Raw genomic sequence first — 15,828 nt, forward strand, 5'->3', positions numbered from 1 at the left:
AAAAAACCCCAAAACAAAACCCACATATGCCAGGGTCCACAAAAATGAAAGGAACTGAGTAAAGCGAGGAATGATGCTTATGTCACAATAAGTTATGTATTACTGAGGACAAATAACTAACTTCAAAATAACCAGAGAGCTACTCACCTGAGGCACTCTGCCCAAAGCTGAAGCTAGGCTTTGGGGCATCTGCAGAATCAGTTTTCTCGGGGGGTTTACCAAATGAAAAGGTGGGTTTGGGCTGGTCTTTCGGCGGGTCTGGTTTACTGAAAGAGAAACTCAGGGATGCAGCTGGTTTCTCGGCCTCCTTGGTCTCACCGAAAGAAAATCCAGAAGGCATGGAAGTATCCTTCTTCTCTTCTGCTTTACCAAATGAGAACCCTGTGGCGGCCAAGGCCGGTTCTTTAGATGCTGGTTCCCCGAATTTCGGGGCCGTCGCAGCGGGCTCCGTCACCGTCGGCTTCCCGAAAACAGGGAGCGCGTTTGGAGCCGACGTGGTAGACGCAGCCTCCGCGGGGAGGGGCGTTGACCCAAATGCGGTGAAACTCAGCTTCGCGTTCGAATCAGCGGGGGTTTCGCTGGCAGCCCCAAATTGCAATCCAGCACCTGTAGACTGCGAATCCTCCTTCTTCTCTTCGCTTGCTGAAGATGCAGAGTTTGAGGCAGATCCGAATTTGAAGCCTTCGGAGGAGGAACCGCCAAACTTGAAGCCCCCGGCAGAGCTTTTGTCCGCGGAGGAGGTTTCAGTTGAGGCTCCTCCAAATTTAAAACCTCCGGCAGAACCTGTGTCTTTGGAGGACGTTTCGGTTGAGGAACCACCAAATTTAAATCCTCCAGTTGAACTTGTCTCTGTGGAGGCGCTTTCTGTTGAAGCTCCTCCAAATTTAAAGCCGCCAGCAGAACTTGTTGCGTCTGTGGAGGCTTCTGTAGACGTGGCTCCAAACTTAAAACCTCCAGCAGAACCAGCAGTGTCTGTGGTGGGGGCTTTTGCTGAGGTTCCGAATTTGAACCCCCCACCTGAAGAGTTTGAGGAGGAGGAGGAGGAGGAGGACGAAGCAGCGCCAAATTTGAAGCCTGTGGAATTGGAGTCTGAGGAGGTGTTGCCAAATTTAAAGCCCCCTTGTGTAGTTGTGGAGGAATCTGAAAAACCAGCACCAAATTTAAGACCTCCAGAGGTAGAGTCTGAAGAACTGGTACCAAACTTGAAACCAGTCGAACTGGAATCCAGGCTGGATGACTGGACACCAAAAGATGAAGACCCGAAACCTACGAGGTGAGAGATACACGATTAAAATCACGTCTGATTTAAAAAAAAAAGTGGGCGAAGTAACAGCTGAATAGTGAATGTTTAATATAGAGAGGCATAGCGCTTGTTTGTTTCGCAGAATGCCTTAAGAACGTATCACACATATGGACAGAAATGAATGCCCCTATTCCAATACAAGTGACAAGCTTTTAGTTTTATTGAATTAGCAGATTTAGAATTAAGTCTAAATTTGATCTGTGACTCAAAATTATCAAAGAGTGCTGTACCTTTGACCTCTACTTTAGCTCCAGGCTTGGGAGATTGGCAGGCAACACACTTCTGGTCTTCCGCCTTGTTCTGTACACAGCAAACATCACAATCCCAGCTCCCCTCTGGCTTTTTGAATTTGTCTCCAAAGCCTAGAGGAGGCGCAGTGCTGGCAGGGGTAGAGACGGCAGGTAGAGCCGGGGCTGCTGCGGCCTTTGCTCCTAGGATTCATGTGTGGAGTACAAGACAAGCCAATTACAAAAAAAAAGCTTCATGAAATTACTCATTTTTTAAAAATGTAGAAATATATCATTTTTTCTGACAACAAAAGGTTAATCAATTTGTCCTCAGAAGGAGCTCGAGTTGACTCTGTTCCAAGAGCCAGCTGCTTTTATCTGTTTTTATCTGTCGTGAGAGAACTGAAGTCAGTGGAGATAACAGAACTCAAGCTATCTTAGACAATTTCTGCTTAAAAGAGGGAAGTTAACAGGCGGAGTGAAAAGCGTCAAGAGAAACGTGACAACGAACAAAGAATGAAACCCCCCCCCCCCCCCCCCCCCCCAAAAACGCTCAGACGCGGTCGACGGCCACATACCTGGTTTAGCGCTTTGGCAGGCTACACACTTAACGTCCTGTGCTTTGTTTTCCACCATGCACACGTCACACTCCCACGCCCCCTCCGCCTTCTTAAACTTGTCCCCAAAGCCCAGGAACCCAGACGCCTGAGAGGTGGAGGCGGTGGCTGTGGTAGTGGATGCAGGGGCGGAGGAAGAAGAGGGAGCGGGTTCCGAGATGGCGGGTAACGTCAGGGTGGGTTTAACTCCAGTCCCGGGTTTTGCGGTGTCACAGGCCACGCATCTGACCACCTCTGGTTTGTTCTGAACCAGACACGTGTCGCATTCCCAGCTACCGGCCGGAGGGGCGAAACGAGCGCCGAACCCGGAAGGGGCCTCGGCGGGTTTACTGTCCGATTTAGAAGAAGAGTCTGCGTTTGGTTGTGGCGACTGGCAGGCCACGCATTTCTTGTCCGAGGGTTTGTTTTGCAGCAGGCATGTGTCACAGTTCCAGGATCCCGCCGCCGGTTTGAACTGGTCGCCGAAACCAGTGGCAGGGGCGACGAGTGCAGCCTGAGTGGAGGCCGGGGTTTGTGCGGACGTTTCCGGACTGGGGGAGCTCCTCGCCGGAGAAGCAAATCCTGACGAAAGAGAGCAAAGTCTGAATCAGGCTTATTTTTGGTACCGTTAAACTTTGACCAACTGTTATGTTGTGAGGTTACAAACACACACACACACAAAAAACTCAAATGAACAAAAGTCAGCAATGGATTTTAATGTCGCGAAATTGTGTCAGTCCTTACCAGGTCCTTTAAGAATATCCAAGACACTGCCTTGTTTAAGGACTTTTGCAGGTTTGGCAAGTCCCTTAAACTCATCCTTGCTTTCACTAGTAGAGGATTTCACTGAACACAAAAAGCAAGGTTGGGGAGGTTAGTCCAAACCAGTTCGGGTCAAAAAAAAAACCCTCCCAAAAGACAAAAACCCCCCAAAATACAGACTCACCGGGTACAACCATTGGTATAGTCTCCCCGCTGGGATTCGAGGGACCAGTTTTCATAGCAGGTGCACTGAAGGTAAATCCAGACTTGGGAAGAGAAGAGAGGCAACCATAAATGTAAAAAAAAAAAAAAAACACATCTCTATATTGAAAAAAAAAAAACAAGATGAGGAAAAAAAAACATTGCAAAAAAAATAAAATAAGATGCCTTACGGATGGGGAGAAAGACGGCGGACTAGCAGCGGTTGCCTTGACGATGGGTGAGGAGAAGGTGAAGGGAACGCAGGGTGGCGATGATGCGGCGGGCGGTTCCTGAAATAAAATCGAATCGCTTCAGGCTCAGAACCTTTTCCACTAAAATAATGTAATCATGGATGGCCTTACTCATCCCTTCATTCCTGTCTGATGAATACATTCATGCCATCAGTCAAACCATTTTAACAGAACTGTTTCTTTAAAAAAAAAACAAAAAAAAACAAAAGCAGGCAAATTAAGGCTTTTTCAGCCAGACGTACCTTACTAGAGACAGGCTCCTCAGCAACAGGAGTCATTGGGTTGGCAGTGGACATGACTGAGGAGGTGGGGGGAGGTGAAGAGAAACTGAACGTGGGCAAAGAAAAGGTGCTTATGGGAAGAGAAATGGCTGGTAGGTCTGGTAACGTGGCAACCTGACAGGTGAAGAGAAAAAACCAAGCAAAGAGATGAGTTGTGGCACATTCGGAAAAAGAGAAAAAAACAAACAAACAAACAAACAAACACCAAGAGGAAAGGCGCCGGGTGGGACTAATACATAAAGCGAGTTTAAAGGCTGTCATTTAACTGCAGGAGCACATACCTCTTCTTCAGGTTTTTTGGATGAGGGTCGTATGCTCCTCTCCCTCTTCATTTTACCTCCTCCTGAGCCTGTGCTGTTGGCTGCAGGCGTGCTTGACAGAGGGCAGGGCAGACTGATTGTGCTAAGGATGCAGAGAATGGTGGAAAAGTCACTGTTACAAGACCGCGACGCTAACAACTTAACCTAAACTAACAAAGGAATCAACAAGCAAAGCATCGCGTTTCAACATGCCGGGGCCCAAGTCCAGACCTTTAACTCAATCGAAAGTTTTTATTCATTCTACCTTTGAGGGAGGGTCGGAGGAGCATCTGGGATTTGCGGCGACTGTCTCACAGGCTGGAGAGAAGAGGAAAATATGAAAATGAGTCACACTATTAGTCAACACACATGTTTACATAAGGTTCACGAACAGGGTAAAATCTCACTTCCGAACAGTCATCTACTAAGGCTCTTAGGAAAAGCCCCATGACAATAAATACTACATTTACGACAGCCAACGCTCGGAATATATTAGCCTCAATAATACGTCAGACGACACCATACGTATGGCCCCTCGGACGATTTCTAAAGTTTCTTGACCAGGGTAAACATATGTTTCATTATACCTCAACCGGCACCGTATCAGTTTATTACTTTTAATGAAATCACAGGCAGCACGGTGCAGCTCACCGTCTCTCTGCCGGTCTTCTCCACCGCTCTGGTCACTCCGCCAGGAGTCAGAGAGGGCCGGAAAGACATGGAGCGGTTCCCCCCAAGGCTCGCTGCCGACGGGACCACCAGCTTCTGGACAGGCGGCAACGCTGGATCCAGCTATGGGAATAAATGGATTTACGATAAAAGATCTGATCAACTTACGCAACCACATGAAGGTGTGACAAAACAAAACAAACATTAAAACAAACAAACGAAAAAAAAAACAAAAACCTGAACCCACTGAAATGTCGACCGTGTGTTCCGGATCTATGCTTCTCCTGCTAAAGCTGATGTGTTCAGTGATTAATATCAGTAATAGAAGGAGGAAATTAAACAGATCTGAGAGATGGAGTGACAGAGGAAACAGAGCGACAAGGCGGCAGCGGGAGTAACGCGGGGCCGAATGTCGCGAACGTCTTGGCGTGAGCACGCCCTGGCCAAACGGAGCCTTCCAGATTTTTTACTCTGCAAGAGTCTGAGTGAATGAACTGTTGTTGGAGAATGGCAAACAGCTGCCACAGCTGTGAGAAGCCATCCGCTTACAGATCACTTTTTCTCCCCGCTTTAAGGACAAACACACACACACACACGCGGGCACACACACACACACACACGCACACACGCAGGACTACAAAAGTTTTGGAAGAGAGGGGCAGTGTGAGAGCAGCTGCTGAGACTGGGCTTAAAGCAGAGCTTTGACAAATCTGTCGGACTTAACTAAAGATACGGTGGTGAAAAGCAAAGAGACAGACTGGGGACATCTCTGCGTAAAGTCTAAAGACCTGGTGCATCTGGAAACATCTATCATTTCACTCTTAACTCAACGCACTCTGAATGTAACGATCGTACCGCATCACAGAGCTGAGGTTTGGACACGTATCATAAAGCAAAAGGGATTTAGGATTTCATAAAAATAAAGATTTAATGAATCTGATTCCAAGAAACTTACCCTCTTCTTCTTAGATTGTAAATGTGAAATGTCTAAATCTGAATGGCCCAGTGACTGTAGAGAAAAAGAAACTGGTTTCAGAACACAGGAAAAAAAAAAAACACATCTGAGAAGAATGTTATATTTAGAGCACTGAAGGGGCACTTCCGTCTTCAAGGGGAAGCTTTCAGCTTTTCACATCTGAGGCATTATATAACTTCTCTGGACATCTGTCAGTAACTCACATCTGAGGCATTATATAACTTCTCTGGACATCTGTCAGTAACTCACATCGATTTTTAACTGCTTTTTTCCCCCTCACTCAACCCTTTCCTCCGCCCTCCTCAAGAAATTCCCATTTTCCATATTGATCCCAAATCCAATCACAAGTATGCAGACCGAGCCGTGTCCGTCAGAATGACAGATGTTTCAGCACTGAACTCCAAAACAAATGGCGCTTTTGAAATAATTCTTCTTTGGTACGTGGACTAAACGACGTCTGTTACTGTTTTTTTTTTTTTCTAGACACGATGCTAAGCTGATTGCACCTGTATACATTAACTGAAATAATACTTTAACTAAATTTGCATCAAGGGTTCAACTGTGAGAGGGTAAATCTTTAAGAAGTACTCACCGTCGACAAAGGTGAAGAGATTGTAGATGGGATTCGTTTAGCATCCTGTTAGGACACAAAGAGGAGTTAATTATTCAATACTTCATACAAAATTCATCTTTTGCCAGTGACTAATAAAGTGGAGAAAAAGGGGACACGGTGAATAAAAACACTAGAGTGATCGATGTCGTAAAATACACTCTACAGGTACAGGACTTTAACGTCTTGTTGTCCTGTTTATCAGAGCCAGAGGAGTGACTCACGGCGAGCGGGCTGGACATGCGCTCTAGAGACTGTAGGATGCGTCTGGCCGTGGCACTGGTCACCCCACACGGCTGGGCCCCGGCAGGCTTGGCCTTAATCTGTCTCCTCACTGGAGCCTGAGGTGGAGAGACACATACAGAGAAAGAGGGCAGGGGGGTGGGGCAGAAATCAGCTAGTGTCAATCAATGATCAGTAAATTACTGGAAAAAAAACAACAACAACAACAACATTCTGAACAAGAGATGAGAAAATACAACAAATGTATGCTATGGAGTTAAGCTTAGTGGTCTGCACAGGCTCCAATCTGAAGCCTGAATCCAGCCCAGGCTCCAGACCCCACAAAGTTCGACCGTTAAGGGGGGTTTTTAACCAAACGCAAAGCAAAATTTCGCTTTGCTTTCCTCGCGTTTGATCGCTTGCCTGACAAAACCGAGCGACCGAATTTCGCGCTACGTCACAGTGATCGTTATTCGATTACGCCAATCGGATTACACATGACCGAAGACGTTTCCGGGAAGGGGGCGTGGCTTCTAGCCCTACTGGAAGGTAATTGGCTTTCGGCAGGCGAATTTTGAATTTTTTTTAACTCATTTCGCCCATGTCGCGTCGCTCGCGGTTTCTGCCGCGATGAACTCCGCTCATTCGCGTCCTGCCATTCACTTTTCATGTGTTCGTGTCGAAAATTTAGCACCGTGTTCCGTTAAAACACAGCTCTACTGTCATATTCAAAGTCCAAACCTGATCCGAACCCAAAATCACTCGCTCCCCTTCCCTCTGAGAGTGAGTAGACAGAGAGAGACACGGAGACGGATTCTCACGGACATGATTCTACTGTGCTTTGCTCGGCTGTTCTAGGCTTGAGTGGATGGACTGAAAATGCATGTTTTGGGATAGCTTGTTCTTTTACACATCAGTCATAATTTTTAAAGCAGGGGACAAGTGATAACTGTAGGCTAACAGGCACAGCAGAAAAACTAGCGTTATAAGCGCAGTGAATATACAGGCAGGCATTACCGACTTTAGCCTCCATGATACAGGGACATTCAAACTAACACACAAATATTTCATCTTCATAAATTTTAGAGGAACTGATTTGGCAATAATCATCATACAGCAACAAGTTGGTTTTCATTTCCATATGAGCTAACAGGCTAAACACTACCTAACACAGCTAAATAAGGCCCAACAACACAGCAATAAACCAAGGACTTGCCAGTTAGAAGAGAGAGGACCAGGGTGTGTGTGTGTGTACAATGAGTTACTAATTTCTTCACAGAAAAGTAGAATTAAAGCACAAAATAATCATTCCTCTTCACCCATAAAACAAACTCGAATCTGGGCTGAGCCTGAAGTTGGACTTAAAACCCAAAACCTGATACTTTGTTGGGCTCGGGTCGGGTTGGGTCGCAGACAACTAATTTATGTAAGCAGTGTGGTGACTGAACTGGAACGGATCTAATCGAGGACTATTTTGCTGACACGCAATAAGCCATGGATCATTTAGCGTATGTTTACTATTCTCTGGTCAACTCTGATCCAATATAGGCACATCACGCCTGGGTTAGTTCAACTCTGTCTCACACACACACACACACACACACACTTAACCAGTCCCTTCTCAACATCACATCTCTCTCCCACGTACCATTGTCTATTACAAGCACACACCTTAGGCCTCCTCTGCAAATGATAAACTTATGACAGCGAGTTCCACAGGATGGACACGTCAATGGATAACCATATCATCCTCAGCTAGAGAGTGACCGCTCCCAACCGTGTGCCTGTAGGTTAAACCGTGTTTTAACAGATGGAGGAGTCTGTGACTAACCTGGTAAGGAGTTCCCGGGTGTGGGCGGGCTGTCCTGGCAGCAGCAGCTCCTCCGTATGTGGTCTTCCCTGGATAGAAAGGTGAGTCCCCTAACTGACTGGAGTTCAGCACTGAGTTGCTCATTGTTGTCTTCAAGAGAGAAGAAAATAAATAAATAAATAAATAAACATACACACAAAACCTGCAACCGGTCTCTATTCTTCGAGAACATCTACAGATGTGAGGATATGAATGAATCTAGTCGTTTGCCAAGTCTCCTCGCATCATGAGAAGTAAGAAAAACAAGCAACGTTTCAGAGCATTCGACAAGTTTCTGCATGCGTGTACAGTGATAGTTTTCAAAATCGCATAAAAACCCATTCTGATTAAACACAGCCCTACTCACCGATGCGGATGTGCCAAAGACTGACAGGTTGAAGGCGGGCTTCTTCATACTGGACTGGGCCGGCTGCGATCCGGAGTGGGTTCGGTCGGTCTCTGGGGACCAGAGCAGCGGTGCAGGCTTTGAAGCAGGTACATCTGGAAGAAGATTCACCCCTAGTCTTAGTGCCTAAACCCTAAACCTACACCTAACACCCCCCCCACCTTGGTTGCATCACGCCAAAGCGCAAAGCGCGGGGAGCCGGGTTTAGACCTGAATTACGCTAGGTACGCCTAATCTGCATTACGGTCCTACACTCCGTTTACACTCGACCGTGTCTGCTTCAGGTCTCGCAAAAAGCTCGGTGTACTTTTCTCTGTTCACATGACACACAGATACATATGCTGCTCTTCTGCAAATGAAAGTGCCTGATTTCCATATGTTCTTTTGAAAACGTATGACGGCTAAACGGGATGTTAATAGCGCTCTGGCTGACTCTTATCGCTCAGGATAAAAGCTGAACAGATTGGGGACAGCTGCTTCCTTACCCTTGTCGGACGCCCGGGACGAGAAGCCGCTGGTCGTGGAGATGTTGTCGTCTTCGTGCTGCGAGCTCGAGTCCTTGATCTCCTTCACCAGGGAGAAACTGGAGGAGGCTACGGCGAAGGAGCCCCCGCCGAAGGGGGCGGAGGACGTGGAAGGCTGGGAGAAGAGGGAACTGGAGCCCGCCAGCGCCGGCGAGCCGTCCAGGCTGGCGAAGTGCAGGTGAGAGCGGTTGAGCGGGGGCCGTGACAGGGCGTCCTGGAAGTTGAGAGACGCTCTGCTCGTAGAAGGTTCTGGAAAAGCAAGAGAAGCACGCTGAGTCTCACTGAGGAAGACAATGATCTGTAGTTTATCAAAAGCACATGCTAGAAACTTCTATGGCAGCTGTAGCCAGTCCTGTCCCTTCAGTGTCTCACACTCTCTCACAAATACACACACACACACAGACACGATTTGGTTTATGAGGTTCATGAAAGGGGCTTCAAGTTTAGTTAAGGGGCATTAAAATAACATTAGAAAACAGCATAGCCAGAATGTTGCTTGCCAAAAAGATGACTATCTACTTGGGATGCACCAATACCAGTACCAGCATGGGGCCGATACTGTTCTCATATACTCGTACTTATAAACATTCTCTGACGCCACGCACCGCTACCACTTCATGGCAACATTAGTTGAACTCAAACCTGTTTGTTTACACAGAATGTTTTGCATTTCTTTTTGGTTGGAAATAGCCTCCTGTCATACGCTTTACTTTATATTCATATTATTACTTACATTTTATTTTGTAACAACCAGAGCGTATCTGATGAAAATAAAACCTGTCTTCAAACTCGTCACACTTTGATGGTAACTTATTTTCATGGTACAAATACTGCCTTATTAAGTACTCGTATCGGTACTCGGTATCGGCAAGTACACAAAAGTACTTGTACTCGGTCTGAAAAAGTGGTATCGGTGCAACGCTACTATCTACCACAGTCTTAAAACCGAACAGAGAATGTCTCCCTATATCGCCTCTCAAGCCCATGCACAAAACATACATCACATAGATTAAATCTCAACAGTATGCTCACAAACCTGTGTTACTAGTGCTAGGTTCGGGCGTGGCCCTTCCGTCTGGGAGTGGGACAGTCTCCTCGTTGCCGTTGGGGGGAGGGGCCACGTTGTTCTGGTCCTCCACAGGTGTGCCTCCCTCCTCTTCCACCATCTCCCCATTTTTGAAGTACTTCTGTAGCCAGGACGGGACGATGCTCTTGACTGTGTCTGTGACTCGACTTATCAGGCCTGGCTGCTGGAGGATGACAGAGGAGAAAAGGCACGGTGAACAGAGCGGCGACAAAACCCAACGAGAATCTAGGTGAACTTCTCGACGCTGTCAAACAGTCTGGACTCGTGCCAGTGCAGATTTTTTCACCGATTAACCAAGACAGGGGCCTAAATAGGTTGTCGCAACACGACGAGAGAGAGGCAAGCGCGGAGAACAGAATTGTCAGAAGTGTCCTCTGTTGCGAGGCCTCGTTGTGAAATGGAGGCGAAGAGAGCGGGCCGTCTCTGTTTAGCTGACTAACGCAAGTCTCTCCCAAATTCTTTACGAGAGAACAGTTCTGTGTCATTCCCAATCAAGGGGAAACGCCATCACAGTTTGTTTACCTCAGTAGAACTCAAGTAAGGAGAAGAAGCATCTAGAAATGACATGTTGTTGTATGACAGGAGAATAAGGTGAATACACAGCGGATAAAATGAATGAACACACAGATTAACTGTAAGAACGCGCCGGTTTTAAGCAGCACTGCGCACAGCGAATTCTCTCTCTAGCGCTCGCTTTGAGTTGTTACAAAATCCATAGCGCTGCGCTCTGAAAAGCACAGGTTACGTCGGTCTCAATGAGAGAAAACAAACAAATCTGTTGTGTATTAAAAACTGTCCAAACTCCCCACAATGAACTCTTGTCCTGAAAGCAACCTCTCTTCTAATTCCTTTTTTTTTTTTCTTCCAGTGACGCACAGCATACAAAACATGTCAAACAGCTCCCTGCTAGTCAGGAAGACCAAAATGAGAAGCAGGTGGAGGGAGACCCAGAAACCGGTAAATATGTTCAGAGCCCGTCAACTTTAAATCAAATACCTGGCTTCCATTGGACCGTCGTGTGTAACACACAGAGAGCAGAAATTGAATATTGGCGTCACGTCTGGAAAAACCTTTTCTGGCCTTAAGGATCACACCGCTCTGCTATAATTTCTCTACAGAATTTAAACCCATGCGCTTGGCCCGTGGATGACCGACCAAGGTGTGCACTGTAAAACGAACATAAAATCGCAACATAAAGCACAAAATATCTCTGTTACACTGGCCTATGCTCAACACCGTAAGAGCTGATGGAGGCCTCGTGATTCGATAATAATCAGATGATGGATAGGCGATCGTTTACATTTCCTGTGTGCTATTTCCCTCGCCGAAGAGGAAGAACACAATCAATGCGCTGTCTCAGTTGTGTGATTGTTAAACGACACTGATCTATGAAAATAACTTAAGAAAATAAACTGCATCAGACATTTAATTATGTAACTGTTCAATTTGTAAAGTTTCATTCCGACAGGGTTAATTGACTTTTTTTTTTTTCTTTTTTCAAAAGGAATGTCATTTCCTTCTGAATCCCTGTTTGCATTAGGAGATCTTCAACTGAATGGGATTTCTCAACGTGATTCAACCCTAGTGAAAATGGTCAGGATTTCAGGCTATGAACTTCAACGCGGACTGCGCTACTGCCAAGTGAAAGGCTACCACTTAAAAAACAAGAAGCACAGAATAGTGAAACAAATAGGGCACTTATCAACTGAAGTGACTTTGCTGATAACCATTTCCCTGACATGGCCTCTCCTTATCTCTATACATGATATTCACATACTCCCACCCTGTCAAAAAAACACCAACAAAACGGACGTTTTCAGAGTAAAGCCCGAGATAAACAGTCAAGTCAGACAATATTATTTAGCGTTTCGAACCGGTCAGATACTACTAAACCGCTGTCTTGAGTATAAGTTCAATGCCTTATGAAAACATAAACTCTCCAGTACTAAAACACACTGACTATTACAGTCTACTCATGTCCAGGTCTGATCGCTCTACCTCTCTGTTGCACAGATGAGGCCTAGGAGTGTAGTTTGTGATTGTAAAGATTATGTGAGAGCTGCAGTTGTCCTTTGTAATGGGACCACAGGACCAAAACTCTGTGCAAGCACTCCTGGCTCATTATCCTGCTGGGAGGGGGGGGGGGGGGTGTAGAGGCCTCCCGGGCTGTTGGACTGTGAGCTCCCTCATTGGCTGCCTGTGAGGTGAATTCGTGGCCCCAACGTGGTTACACGCAGGTGGGTCAGCTGATTAAACGGAAAAGCCGCAAGGCCTGAATCAGTTGCTGTCGACGTGTGTGACTGTACAAAGTATAAATCTGCTAGGTTTCCTAGCTTAACACTCTGCCATATCAAACAGGCTGCAGGCTGAAGCTCAACGCCTGGTCACATTTGAGCCTAACTGCTCTTACCAAAGAGAACAAGGGCTGTAAAAGACAAACACAAAATACAGACTTTATTCAACAAACCACTAAGTTTAAAGCAGGTTCTTTCATGTTTGATGGGCCATGCTTGTCGAAATAACTCATAGGTAAGACTTCTTCATAGATTCATTATGATCCTCTGCTGAGAAGCAGTTCTTTCTTTAAGTAACCTAAACTTTACTGTAGTAAAGCTTGGCTGTTCTGATACTGTTACAGCTTATGGAAGGTACTGACTATTGGTATGACACTTAAGACTGGCTCTAGTCAAAACTCATGCTCCTCACAGCAAATATAACAGACTAAAGACAGATATAGGAGTGAGAAATCAACACAAGCAAGTAAAAACCTTTGCTCAGACATGGCTGCACCTGCAGCTGTTATATTCACACTATTGTGTGTTTTGGCAATAGGCCTAAAACTATAAGCAAACCTTGATATTAACTCATAATATCGAGAAGCATTTCTGGGTCAAAGAATCGAGTCTGAATTGATCTTTTCATCATCTAACAGAACCATCCGACTAGACATACTTGACTGACCACTAAAACTCCACTGAACTTGCTTATCATTAACCTACCAACTAACTCAAGCTTTTCAATGTTACTATGAACACGAAGTGCATTTAGCTTTCTTTTTTTTCCAATCTTTTTTCCCCCCTCGAACAGTGTTGCAACATGGCTCACTTCCCGGCTACACAACATATGTGCTACTCCAAGGTCATCACATTTCTGCCCTAAATGTCCAAAGTAACGGAAGAGGAGCCATTCGCGAAAGCACAAAGCATAAATGGTCGATTTTTTAAAGAAACTTTTATAAAGATTACCTTAAGGAAAGATACACCATATTAATTCGATGCGCGGGGCATTTGTGGAACAAATAAAGACTGCTTTTATTACACTACACCTGACGCTCAAACCCTACAAAATTTCAAGACCTGCTTTTATTTGCCTGAATGCTTCCGATAATAGCATGCGAACAGTTAACAGGAACAAACAAACTGAAACGAAATAGTGGCCACCACAAAACTCGATTAATGTACCCCCTTCGTACCTAAGCTTTTAGCATTACTTTACTCACACTAGGAAATCAAGGCAGTGCATCAATTCTTGTTCATTACCACTATGAGAAACATGAACCGTAGCAGGCTACCCGGCTACTGAAACATCGTCTAGATACTTCATTCTTTATCGTTCAATTCTTGGCATGAAAGACAAAGACATAAAACACCAGTCACCAAGCAAAAACCCCGCCATAAACACCATCTATTCACGAATTTAAGTTAACTGTGAAATGGGTAGCTACTGACTTAGAGTTCTTCTGATGACATCGCGGACTTAATGCTTCATGTTGAGATGTAAACTGATTTACTTAGCGAAAGGCATCGGAGCAATAAACAAACTATAATGCAACTTGACACCCTAAACTTAACAAACGCTTAATGGTAATGGTTATGTTGTTTTTCTGAGCGGTAAACAGACAAAGACCGATCAATTGTAACGAACTACTAAACACGCTTCACGGTAACAGAACGACATAAATATTACGACAGATTTGCGGAATACATGTAAGTTACAGGAAATTGATCATTACGTGGTTAACTGCCTACATATACATAGGCACACGAAAAAAAATCGGAAACACGCAACTATTTTCGAGTGTCCCGCTTTTCTTTTCTGTGTCCTTAAGGGAACCCATTCCCTCCGAAACGGGGCTTTCCTTATTTCCGCCCTATTCTATTATGATAGCGTTACGTTCCCAAATCATTTTACGGCGCAGATAGCTATAGCTACCAAGCATGGAAGATACTCGAAGTGCGAACCAACTAACGTTACCAGTTCGAAAAAACTCAGTTTGCTAACGAGCTAGCTACCGAGTAACCCATGTGGGTCCTGGCAATCTTCCAGTTCCACCGCACTGCGCAGCAATACTTGGGCTACACTTTCAGACAGCTAGCTCGCTGGGTAACATATGACAATGTAGATATGTAGTAGTATTTGGGAAAGCGTTTACACATATGATCTAACAACTACAAATACGAAACTGTTCATCTACGATAAATGTTTGCTGGTCAAGTCAGTAGACCATGCTGTAGCCCATGCCGCAAAGCTAACTAGCTAAATCTAACTAGCTCACGTTAGCCAACTGAACGGTGTTCAGCTGGTAGACCGTTACAAAATTGTGAACAATGCCATGACAGTGTTCTAGGTTTAGGTTATACGTTTGTGACTTGTTATCGTAAGGTTCTGCACAAAGGAAAAATAAGAATCAACACCATCTGATCTAACGTTTTCGCTAGCTAACGTTCCCTGGCGGTCGTGTGGAAATCGTTAGCATAAGGCCTTTCTGGCAAGCGTTTAGGGTAGGCCGCAAAAACGTCTCCTGAAAGAAAACAATAACACATGAGAAACGCGGTATTCTACGTTAACGACTAGGTCTGAGAACGTCCGGCATGATCAAGAAAACAAAACTGCTCTTCACCTGTTTGCCTTTGGCGTACGGTTTAGAAGCGATATGATATCTTCTTGTTCTAATTTTCCCTCCTCCTGTGGCCGCCATGGCTAACTAGACTGAATCTGCTCAGTGCCTCGGCGCCGGATGGAGCGGCGTTCTTGTGACAGAACTATAGACACAACTCTGACTCAACCCACCAATATACCGACAGACATTTCGTGGAGCTTTGTGATTTTGACTTATGGGAAATTGAGTGTTTGGCGCAATATACGTAAGCTTTGTTACGATATGTTTAAAAATTACACAATCATTGTCAACGCTTTGTCACAGACATATATTTCTCTTATATAGAATGATCTCTTTAAGGATCTAAAATGTAATTGATCGGGTTAATATAAACACTTTGTGTGGTAATTTTGGAAAGTTCTTCACCACTGATTTTATTATAGGCTGTAAGAATAAAGCGTTTAGCTTTCTGTTAACGGTAATCATTATTATTTTTGGGGGGTGGGGTGGTGCTTAGTTTGGGATTCTTGAGGATTTTCTAAATGGTTGCATTGACCAATTGCTTTTTAATCCTTCTTTTAAATATCATGTGTCTGGAATGCATACTTTTTTTTTTCAATTATCACTTATTATATACTTATCTTCACAGCTACTCGATTTGTACTAAACATTTGTCTGAAACAGTA

At 45.0% G+C, this 15,828-nt stretch overlaps 1 protein-coding gene across 2 annotated transcripts in view; it reads right to left on the reverse strand.

Annotated features, from left to right (window-relative positions):
• nup153 (nucleoporin 153) overlaps window positions 1–15,262 on the reverse strand; it is a 17,375-nt gene extending 2,113 nt beyond the window's left edge. The window contains exons 1-20 of one of the 2 annotated variants that reach the window (XM_030789080.1): window positions 15,164–15,262; window positions 10,213–10,426; window positions 9,138–9,425; window positions 8,614–8,747; window positions 8,229–8,357; window positions 6,400–6,516; window positions 6,158–6,202; window positions 5,545–5,598; window positions 4,572–4,712; window positions 4,186–4,238; window positions 3,903–4,023; window positions 3,583–3,735; window positions 3,281–3,379; window positions 3,073–3,154; window positions 2,871–2,972; window positions 2,109–2,708; window positions 1,534–1,734; window positions 1,053–1,266; window positions 817–902; window positions 148–783 (exon numbers count right to left, since the gene is read on the reverse strand). In XM_030789080.1, coding sequence (XP_030644940.1) covers window positions 148–783; window positions 817–902; window positions 1,053–1,266; window positions 1,534–1,734; window positions 2,109–2,708; window positions 2,871–2,972; window positions 3,073–3,154; window positions 3,281–3,379; window positions 3,583–3,735; window positions 3,903–4,023; window positions 4,186–4,238; window positions 4,572–4,712; window positions 5,545–5,598; window positions 6,158–6,202; window positions 6,400–6,516; window positions 8,229–8,357; window positions 8,614–8,747; window positions 9,138–9,425; window positions 10,213–10,426; window positions 15,164–15,241 — 3,547 coding nt within the window. In that variant the 5' untranslated portion in view covers window positions 15,242–15,262. Of the gene's footprint in view, window positions 1–147; window positions 1,267–1,533; window positions 1,735–2,108; window positions 2,709–2,870; window positions 2,973–3,072; window positions 3,155–3,280; window positions 3,380–3,582; window positions 3,736–3,902; window positions 4,024–4,185; window positions 4,239–4,571; window positions 4,713–5,544; window positions 5,599–6,157; window positions 6,203–6,399; window positions 6,517–8,228; window positions 8,358–8,613; window positions 8,748–9,137; window positions 9,426–10,212; window positions 10,427–15,163 lie in introns of both variants that reach the window. The other variant, XM_030789079.1, reaches the window with a different exon arrangement.
• Window positions 15,263–15,828: the final 566 nt, after the last annotated feature.

Source organism: Chanos chanos, chromosome 12 (assembly GCF_902362185.1).
Source record: "Chanos chanos chromosome 12, fChaCha1.1, whole genome shotgun sequence".
Classification (NCBI taxonomy): Eukaryota; Metazoa; Chordata; class Actinopteri; order Gonorynchiformes; family Chanidae; genus Chanos; species Chanos chanos.